The following is an 11,334-nucleotide window of genomic DNA, read 5'->3' as shown; positions in this document are numbered from 1 at the left end:
CTTCAGGCAGTTCAGTGTTCGGACTGCTTCAACGATTGGCAATACTAGTATTTATGTTTAGGGTCGCAAGTTTGGACGAAATAGCTAGATAATTTGGGGAGTGACAAGTCACTCACAGGGAGATTAGCTGAGCCTTGGCTAAGTGTAAGTGATTTGCAGGGATAATTGGGTATGTGCACCTGTTTTATAGTGAGGACCTAAAGCTATCAGAAGTCAAGTAGTCAGTTGAGGGATAAACATGCTAGATTCAGCGATAATGATTTAGTATGAGTGGTCTTTCAGGGATTCAGACCATCTCGAGACAGCAGATTTCGGACAGAGTACATGTGGTCTTGTTGCAAGGAATTCAACACCTGCGGATTTTAGGGCTTTACGAGGGTTGGTCATGGCTACCCTGGGAAGGCTAGGGTGTTGCCAGGTTGGTGACCATGTTACTAGAGTAGTTGGGCACAAGAGATGGTAAGGAATGATTTCGAGGACGAAATCTAATTTAATTGGGGGAGAGTTGTAACACTCCGTTTAATATTTAATAAATAAATAAATTAATAAACAAATTGAAGCCCTAAAATAAATAATTATATGTCAAAGGCTGGTCTCGAGGAGTTAATTGACACACTTTAAGAGATTGGGGGTTAAAAGAGTAACATATGGACCTTATTTTAAAAGATCTTGAAGAGAAGGGGGCTGTTTGGTAAGTATTATACTCAAATTGTAAGGAATTTTAAGGTTGAGGGCTAAAAAGGTAAATATGGGGTTTATTTCAAAAATATTTCTGGATGGAGGGGCTAAACTTGGAATTATGAAAAGAAGTTATGGGGATCGGGGTATATAAACCCGTCACCCCCGGTAACCCCAACCCTATTGCGTTTTCTCTAGCCGTCACCATGGAGCACAGCCGCCGAATCTGCTTTCCTCCTCGCCACCGTTGAAGCCAGTCGCCGGAGTCCATCTTTTCTACATCGGAAAGTGAGTACGGTGGTTGGATGGTCTGCTGTTGTTACGAACCACCGGACCTCATCCGTCGTTTTTGTTGCTGCTGGAGACGGAGGACGACGATGGAGCATCGTTCAGTCGGAAGCAGCGGGAGACAAGTCGTAGCCACCTACGCCGTCTCCTCCTCCTCATATGTGAAGCCAAAGAAGCGGGACCATCGGTGGAGCCGCAAGATCAATAGACAATGAGGCTGGGAGCCGCTAATCTCCATTGTTATGTTGTTTTTGCCGCCGCCGGAAGAGCTTGAGCGGAGCTGTCATCGTCACGGAACCCCCCCCCCCCTCTGCTCGGTTCGTTGCTGCTGAACCGCTATCTCTATCCTGCCGGCATGAAACCATCGCTGCCGCCGCCATACGCCACTATCGGGTGGTTGGTTTCTTGTTTCGAGCAAAGGACGTGATGGTGTGCGTGTTTTCGTTTATGGGTATGATTTGTTTGACCGGAAATCACAAGAGCCGCCGCTGCCACCACCGGGAAGTGGTGGCTGCCGCCAAGGACCACCGCATGTGTGTGTTGGTATTAGTGTAGTGTGTGTGTGTTTGTTTTAGGAATTCATTGTAAAAGTTGTAAGAGCCAAGAATAATAAAATAAATTGGAAACCACCACCTTAGGGTGGTGGCTGCCGCCACCAGCCGCCGTGTCGGGTGGCGGTGTGCCTTGTCTCGATTGTGTTGATTCGTTTGGAGGGTTTGAAACCCTAATGGGCCCAAGGAAGCCCTAATGGGCCTAATAAGACTTAATGGGCTTAATAAAACCTTAATGGACCCTATAAAACCCTAATGGGTTTAATGACATTCTAGTGGGCCTAGTAGGCCCAATAAAGCCCTAATTGATCTAGAAGCCCAACAAGTTAATAAATGGGTTAGTCTTTGGGTTGGAAAACACTAATGCCAATTAAACTCTAATTTTTGAGAATTAATCGGGAAGCACACGAGAATTATTTAATAACCTGAGATATTAAATAATAAACTTTGGCAAAGATTAATCTAAGCGATAATGGACTTAATGGATTAAGTCCTTAATGGGTTAAGTAGGAAACTTAACCCTAATCATCATTTTATGGGAAACCCTAATTTCACTTGGGTTTATTGTTGGGCCTTCCTTTTGGGCCTTGATGATCGGGTTATTAATGGGCCATCCAAAGTCAAGCAATTAGACTAGAATAATTTAATGGGCCTAGGGTAAGGCCCATGTAAGGGGCTTGGGCCCAATTTGGAAAACTGGGCCATAGATGGGCCATAGTTTGGGCCTTAATGATTATATGATGTTGGGCCTCAGAATGAGACCATGTATAGGCCTAGGCCCAATTTGGAAAATTGGGCCATGTGTTGGGCTTTGATTTCCTAGTTGACTTTGGGCCTACGGGTTGGGCCTTGGGCTTGAATAAGCCAAGCTTGGGGTAATGTAATTATCCAAAGTAAGTGTTTATGGTTATGTAGTGGGACCCAATTATTAATTGGGTGATGTTTTGATATTGACAGATCGGGAATCTGTCATCCAGCAGCTGGGGTTGAGTCTGCGGGACTTTAGCAGTGTGGGATTGTGTCTACGGGACTTCAGCAATGTGAGGTGAGTTACCTTCCAGTAGCGGTGGGTCTACGGCCACAATGCCGGCCCACCAGTAGGAGTTGTATGTTAGATGATTGTCTTTGTGATATCATCTAGGTTTGCTACTACCCGATATGTTATATGCTGGCATGTTATGTTATATGTGATAGTAGTAGAGTTCGGTTGTTAGGACCGAAGGGTAGGTCAGACACCCCAGATATGTCTGATAGTATGTTTGTGTTATGATATTTGTGATAGTAGTTGAGCGTGGGCAAGGCCCGTATCTCATAGATAGTGGAGTGTGGGCGAGACCCGTACCTCCATGAGTGTGGGCGAGGCCCGTATCTCCTAGCTGTTTAGTATATGATTGTATATACTTGTATGCTATGGTTTAGTGGCTGAGTGTGGGCGAGGCCCGTATCTCAGAGATAGTGGAGTGTGGGCAAGGCCCGTATCTCCCAGCTAGCGGAGTGTGGGTGAGGCCGTACCTCCGTGAGCGTGGGCGAGGCCTGTATCTCCTAGATGTTCATTATATGGTTGTATAGTATGTGGTATGATGGGGGAACTCACTAAGCTTCGTGTTTACGGTTTTCAGTTTTGGTTTCAGGTACTTCGTGTTTAAAGGAAAGGAGCCGGCTTGATCGCAGCGCATCACACTATGGTTTTCCACACATGAGATCTTTGGGATTACACTCTGATATTGTTTTATGATAAAACGTTTGATTATTCCTACTCGATTTTGACATGACATTGTATTACAGATGTTTTATCACACTGTTGGTTTTATGTAATAACTTAATTAAAACGAAATTTTTGGCCTGTGTTTTTGGGATGTTACATTAGAATTTAAATATACATCAAAATTAAACAATTAATCAAAATTTAAATTCCAAAACTTGAGGGCAAGTTTTGAAACCTTTTTCAAAACATTAGGGTTTCAACTATTTAAATTTCAACACAACAAAACTTTTTTGAGGTCAAATTTAAACTATAAAACCTAAAGGGGAAAATATGAAACTTTTCAAAGCACAAGGATCAAATAACAAATAATCTTAATTAACAATTAATCACATAATTATCCATATTTGATTTATTTAATGATTTCTTGCAAAACAATTTACCAATTTAATCAAAATAATTAATCAATTATCACATAAGGAAACAAATATTTTATTAATTGATAAATATCTTCAATTAGATCAAGAATATAGTCATATATATCTAAAAATCGGATTTATATGGATCTAATATGATAAGGCAACTATCCTTAAGCAAAAACAGCAAGAAATCCCGGTTTTCCCTCCTTCTGGCCAGCCGACTCGTCGAGTCAGGCATGGACTCGTCGAGTTCATCATGAACTCGGCGAGTTCAGCCCCCAGAAACACAAAAATCGAATTTTTTCTACATACAAAGCATCAATACAATAGAAACCAAGCTAGGCTCTGATACCACTGATGGGTTTTGGTCATAAGACATCCTATGTGCTCATACAAACCCTAATGCTTGGATCTAGGTTTCTCTATTGTACATGCAAGTTATCCAAGACTATAAACCCTAATTCTAGCATTCAAGTAATCATATTAACATGATAATAGGTTTAAGATGTTACCTTGATTGTTATGTAGCAATAACAATCCCAAATCTCCTTGTATTGACTTTAGAAAGCTTAGAGTCACAATTTTCACTCCTCTAATGGTTCACAAACACCATAAGCAAGAGGATGAAGAGGAGAGAGGATGGAGGCTGCCCAAAAAAATGTCTACAAACCCTAGAGAAGTCTTAGCCACATTTTTTGTCATAAGGGATCTCTTTATATAGGAGGCAATTAGGGTTATCTAACAAGGAAACCCTAATTTGGATGCTTAAGCCCTAAGCAACCCATGGAGCCCTTTCCTTAAGGCCTTGGACGATTTCATATGGGCTTCCCCCATAGAATTCGTCCACCTTATAATAAAAGGCAATCCATGACCCAAATTGCAATTATCTTATAATTACAATTCCAATCCCTTAAGTTTAATTAATCTCTTTTTAGTCACAAAACTAATTACCAATTAATTATTGACTAATATTAATTAAACAATATGATTTCTCCTTTAACATATTATTCCCATAATATATTAATAAATCATATTTAATCCTTTCTCTCCATAATTCATCCTATTAAGTTGCTTTGGTGAAGGCAACCCAAAATGACCATGCACCATCGGGTCAAGTACATACCAAAATAGTTATGGACTTAGACACTAATCCAACATTTATGTCTTTTATCCTTTACCTACAAGTTATCATTTTGTATTGTGATTATGACTAATATTTGAAGTTTTTATAACTTTTGAACAAAAAATTGAATGTTTGAAATATTTTTCATGATTAAAAATTATAAATTAAAATTATATTTTATTTTGTGGGATCTTAGAATCCCGATCCCGATCTTGCAAACCCAATATAATCCTAGGTATGCTCCCGATCTTGACAACCTTGCTTAAAACCCATCATGTTTAAGCAGCCCTATTCCCAGAATGAGAATAATTATAGGGGTTTGATGCCATAGGATAGGATTAAATAGGGAGGATCCATACCTTGTAAATCTGGCTTAGAAAGATGTTGAGATTGAGCATATGATTAATGATATGAGTTATCCTCAAACTGATGGTATGATTATGTTGAGGAGAGATCACATAAATGTGTTGATTTACAGGGGGGATTGAACACTAAGAATGGCATCTGCATCATTTTCTTCATTTACCTCTTCTGTAATGACTTGGTTGTCAACTGGTTGGTCTGGTTGATATGGATGTACAATCTAGTGGTGCATATACAGAGTAATAGTAGAATCATTTGGTTGTGGAATATCTTGAAAAGTACTAACACCGAGTTGATTTTTCATTAGGAAATGACCAAGTAGGTGTACATATATAACTGGACCTAATGCTTCTTCCATTACCATTGAGGGAAATCTTGGAAATGGCACATTTAATTGACGATTTGGAGACTTCTTAAACGGCTTAACAAATGTGTTGAAGAATAGTTGGACTAAATCCATATTCTTCCTATATAACATAGCATAAAGGATTTAATTGATCCCAACTTCCAGTCACAAGACTGAGATGCTTGATGATTATCCTAATAAAACATTTCCATATACGGGGGATTGACATTGATGTGTACATCATGATATCCATTGATAAGTCTTCCAATCAGAGACAAAATGTCTTCATCAAACTCTGCCATGTACTAAAATTCGTAAATTGCATCGGCGCCCATGCCAACAAACCGCCATGATAAGGTAGGAGTGAGAGGGTTGGATTGTAGAACTCATTTAAAAATGTTTGATATTTTTTAACGCGTGAACAACTGAAACGACACTCCATCAGTGCTTAATTATAAGTGGATGAGCAACAATCTTTGATTGATAGGAGTCAGTTGATCATCACTCGCAAATCTTCAGTTGAATTTGAGTTCTTTAGTGGCTAACTATCAATATATCACTAGTGACAAATCATCAGTGGATATTTGCTCTATGTTTATTTAGAATAAGAAGAGTTGAATAACGAACAACCGTGTCAAAATAATATTTTAATAATAGACAAACATAGTTCTTTTAGTTGATAACCACACTTGGTTGTTGAATCGGTGTTTGAGATGGGTGGCCATAACAGTTTCAGCTGATAGAGATGGCTCATTGGGCTAGTCGTTTGCGAATTTGAAACCCCATTATGTCATTGCAGTTGAGTAACTATAGACTTTGACAAATGCAACAACACACTTCAAAGGACGACATATTTCATGAGTTACATCCTAGAATACATTGGTTCACCATCAATTCATATAAAAATTCTCCAGTGATAGTACATCCCTTCGGTGGTTCTTGTCGTTGAGACAAAAGGCAGAGGTTATAGCATTAAAGAACAATAAAAAAGTCATATGTAATGTACTAATTTTTCAAATCAAAATTTCTTATCAAAAGCATAAGTGAAACAGTTATTTTTCATAAAAGTTGGAAGTACCGATAGTTTAATACCATAAAAAACAATATATCAAAAACATCATAAAATATGCGGACATTGATGCATAAAAAAGTGTAAGGCATCAATTTAGAAACAATGTTGCATTACATGCAACAACATTTATATAAAAGTGATGCATCAGAAACCAAGCAACAATTTGTAAAGTGTTGCAACATAAAATTTGAATAGCATTGTATTAGATCTGTCGCAACAACTTTATGTAGCACGTTCAAAATAGCTAATCATACTAGTCTATGTAACTTTTTGAAAATGTGTAACATCATTTTTAAAATATTGAAAAATAACCTAACACAACCCGTTCTGAAGAGTTGCAATAACTTATTTAATCTATGGTGTGCAAAAACCTTACAAATTGCAATATTTTGATTAAGGTTGTATTTAACATTTGACACATAAATACCTATCTTTGTTTATATATTTTGATTTTGATACCATAAAATCAAATTTAATGACATAAACCTATAAACACACTTAGGTAATTTTATTTGTATGGTTATGCCAAAACCATCCAAACGAAACTATAAATCAAAATTTGGGAAATCACGATGCACATAAATTGGAACTCATTTTATATAAGAAATCAGTTTTCATTCTTTTGTTTTAAATCAATGAAACTCGATATGTATATATCATACACGCAATTTATCTTTTGTGTACACAAGAGGCACCTCGTCGATTTCAAGCAAAAATGGTTTCTTATTGTGCAAATAAAACATTAGGCTCACATACCTATGTTGGATTATGATGATTGTTTAAAAACTTAAACACAAGTCAAACTAAACATGCAACCCAAGCAATAAAAAACCATCGAGATATTTCATGGATATATGTTTCTTACAATCATCACAACTAAGCTACAAGTGGTGTTTCCATGATTTACTTAATTTTATGATAACAGGAAGACAAAGACTCAAGGGTCTTTGGATAAAGAGTTTTTAGTTTATTAGTTTATTGTTTATTTGTTTATTGTTGTGGGAATAAGCATTTTTTTTAAATGTGTTTGGATTAGCTTATTGCGGTGGAAATAAGCAATAAGCAGTAAGCATTGTAAGTGTTTGGCACACAAAACAGCTTATATGAGTAAAATGACTAATAAGCAATAAGGATTCTCTCATTGCTTATTAAAATCAGCTTATTTTGTTTATTGATTTTTAAAGACTCCTATCCAAACACTTAAATTTGCTTATTGCGGTGGGATTAAGCAATAAGCAATAAGCAATAAGCAGTCTTTTTTTCCTTATCCAAACACCCCTCAAACTATAATATCTCTATCACAGTCGTAGTAACCCAAGCAAGCACAAAAATTACCATAGAAGGGTTGTACGTCTATTTGCTCTCAAGACTCAAGAGAGAGGGTGTCGATGTGTGTCTCTCAGAAGGACCAATAGGAGCCTTTAAATACTTATCCCTTATTCTAATAATTGCCAAACATGACTTAGATTAAGATAATTATATAACTATCTTCTAAATTCAAACTTTTCCTAAGTTTTTAATTAAAACATCATATTCTGATGTTTAAATATTTTTGTTGCTCTTAAGCTTTTGGATTGTACCTTGTAACCCAACAAACCAATTTATTATTATATCCCCAACACACATGATCTATGAAACAATGAGAACACTTGATATATTTTTGCAAATAAACATATTCCAAAAAGTTGAAAAGATCATAAATTGGAGCTTGTACAAGCTGGGAAAACATTGAGATCCTGAGTTGAGTCCATATTCTCTTTTATAGTTTTATTATCCCAAGATGGAATTAGAATATGATCATTTTCTATAGTCTTGAAGAATTTACATGTACAACTCCTTTATAAAAAAAAAACAAAACAAACACATTTTAAACACTAGGAAAGCATACATGGTTGATCAAGCACATTCCTTTTGGGGTTTCTTGGAGTTATTCTTGCGGCGTACCTTCACAAAAGCTTGATCCAAGTCCTGATAAGGAACATATTGTTACTCAGCGATGGAAAATGATACATACAATTTATTATTTAACCCCTTGGCATTTATATATTATATAGACATATAGACATTGTTTACCTTGCTTTGACTTTGACTTTGTTCTTTAATCGACTCCTTGGAGGTCCATAGCTGCTCCAAGTTGTAATAAGCCCTGGCTTTCTCATCAAGTGCATGGACTATCAACGAACCTGACATTTTTACCATAAAAAGATCATTAGATCAGGTCCTTAATTTCTCTAACATAATAATAATAATAATAATATACAACAACACAGATTGCATACCTGAGTCAATCACAATCCAATTCCCTCCTTCTTGCCCTTCAACACTTGGTAACAACATTCTTTTCGCTCCCGTTTGTTTTTGCTTCACCTGCTCCACAAATCAAAATTACTACATGTCAACATCTCAAGCTTGTGTTAAATATTCAGAAGCAATGTAATATATATAGAGAGTTAATGTGAGTTCTAAGCCTCGGTTTCATTTTGACTGTTATTGTATTCTTTGAATCTGCAGTTCCTAGTTCCTGCATATTGGATTTCATATGTAAAAATGTCTTTCAACTGAAATGCATTCACAGAGGATCACCTACTAATAAATCATTATCATCTTCTCCTTCTAACCAATCTACCATTTTACCCATACATTAACCACCACTTGAAAGCAGAAATAAACCTAAATTGCTCCAAATATTTCATGAGACCAAGCATGATGCATTTACAAAACATCACAAAGTTACGATATGATATAATAACCATTGAAAAAAATAAAACTCAGATGAGAAGAACATGCCTTGTAAATTAGGGCTTGAGCGATATTACGAACATGCCATTGAGACCGGCCGGTGGCAACAACAACGAAATTTGTAAACTCCGATTGCTTTCTAACAGGTATGACTCGCACATCATCTGCTCGAACATCTTTCAGAATCTTCTCGACCTCTTCTAAGTTCAGTAATTCGACAACATTTCCACTCTTTCCGTTGGTGTTTGTAGCATTGATTACCGAAGAACAAAACGAGCGATTAAGACCTGGCATCCATTGGTGAATAGCTTCTGATGAGAGGGAAAGAGTCCGTTGCCTTAGAGACGGCCACATGAAATCTCCTGCGACGGCGCCACCAAAATTGGTCGTCGTTTCTGAGAGTGGTTTAGGTGGTGACTGGTATTGTAAATTTGTAATTGGGTTTGGGGATCGAGAATTTGGACCAAAAAAAAAGAATTTCGATTCTGGGCCACATTAGACCAAATGGGCCACACGAACAAATTATGAACTTGGAAAGATTGAATTGGATTTTCTACTGACGTGACGTATTTTTCTTATTTTCTCAATCATGAAAGTATGTATTGAACTATTGATCCTTAATGTTCATGAGGGTCAAAATGGTCATTAAATTTTTATTTGTACACATAACTTCAAAATAAAACTTGTGTGTCTATACCTTCATCATAGTCAGCTTCATCTATCAAGAAATTTATTACTCATCTGGTTCATTTGCTAGTCTTGAACTAAATTGTTTTAAAAAGTCTGTTCGTAGAAAGCTTCCTCGCATATAACACTCTTATTTGGATAACCAAATTCTTCGGCCGATTGTATGCTAGAACTTGTTTTACGATGGTTTTTGTATTATTTTACTTTAATGATTTAAAATAACATATGGGCTTATACAAGTGTCAAGCTTGTATCATACTTATTGTCATTCTTACGGATTACACTAAATTTTAAGTTTGTATATTTTTTTAAGAAAAAAGAAAAGACAAATATGGCAAATCATATTAAACATTTTTCAAGAACAATCAAAAAGTTGTATTTTTTTACGGTTTATATTTCAAATATTAAAAAGTTAGCAAAAAGCTAACAAATATGTAACAGTGTAATAGTGTTTCTTGTTGGGATTTTGATTGGAAACGACTAACAAAACATTGCAAAAGAATATAAAGTAAATGGTTTAATGACCTAATCACCACGCTCCCACCTAGAAAAATGTTGTATTAGTTAGGAATGAGTATGGTGTGGTTCGGTGCGGTTTTGGCCAAAATCAAACGGAAAACCGCAACTTCGGTTTTTTGAAGTTTATAAACCGCACCATTTAGTTTTTATGCGGTTCAGTTTTTGCGGTTTTTTGTCATTCAGTTTTTTTTGCGGTTTTTTGTCGGTTTTTTTGTGTTGCCTTTTTACTAAAACTCATGTAACTTAGCGATTTGCTTTGACTCGAATGATGAGTTCTAATCATTTCTTGAGAAACTTTATATAGAGATGAGGAACGCTAGATTTTTCATCCCCATCAATGTGAGACTCCTAAAACATATGGGTTAAAATCCATAGACTTAACTCTCTTATATAAAATGTGAAAATGGTGAAGGTTTTATCTTAAAGGCAATGTAGGATGCTCTTATAAGTCTTGGAGATCAACCGATACCACCACCTCTTAGTTTAAATTCGAGTGGAATAACAACTCATCCAACATGCTTCTAATGTTTGAATATAATATGAATTAAATATAATATTTGTTTCACAGGTACATGCGATAATATCAATTAATGTATTCATAAAAATTATATTATTATCATTAGTACTCTTCATATTTGAATGTTAAAAATATCATAAATATTATTTGTTCTTGTAAATATCAACGAATGTATGCTTAAAAATATATAATAATCCTCTGATAAATAGATATTTATATTTATTTAAATTTTATTGTATGCATAAATGTAGGCCAATCATTTTACTTATTTTAAGAAAGTGATTAATACATGTTATTGTAACACCCAGAGATTCAGGTGCATATCTTTCA

The 11,334-nt window shown here is 36.0% G+C and overlaps 1 protein-coding gene across 1 annotated transcript; it reads right to left on the bottom strand.

Annotated features, from left to right (window-relative positions):
• Positions 1–8,215: 8,215 nt before the first annotated feature.
• LOC145100936 (Lojap-related protein) lies at positions 8,216–9,710 on the bottom strand. Its single transcript, XM_079038079.1, has 4 exons — positions 9,330–9,710; positions 8,822–8,909; positions 8,616–8,725; positions 8,216–8,510 (listed from the first exon to the last, which is right to left on the bottom strand). Exons 1-4 carry the CDS (start codon positions 9,633–9,635, stop codon positions 8,439–8,441), a joined length of 576 nt encoding a protein of 191 aa, XP_078894205.1. The 5' UTR covers positions 9,636–9,710; the 3' UTR covers positions 8,216–8,438.
• Between the last annotated feature and the right edge of the window lie 1,624 nt (positions 9,711–11,334).

The sequence above is a fragment of the Lactuca serriola genome, chromosome 4 (genome assembly GCF_051521515.1).
Source record: "Lactuca serriola cultivar US96UC23 chromosome 4, Lser_US96UC23_V15, whole genome shotgun sequence".
Taxonomy (NCBI): Eukaryota; Viridiplantae; Streptophyta; class Magnoliopsida; order Asterales; family Asteraceae; genus Lactuca; species Lactuca serriola.
The sequence above is the reverse complement of the archived record's forward strand: the minus strand, read 5'-3'. Positions and strand labels throughout refer to the sequence as shown.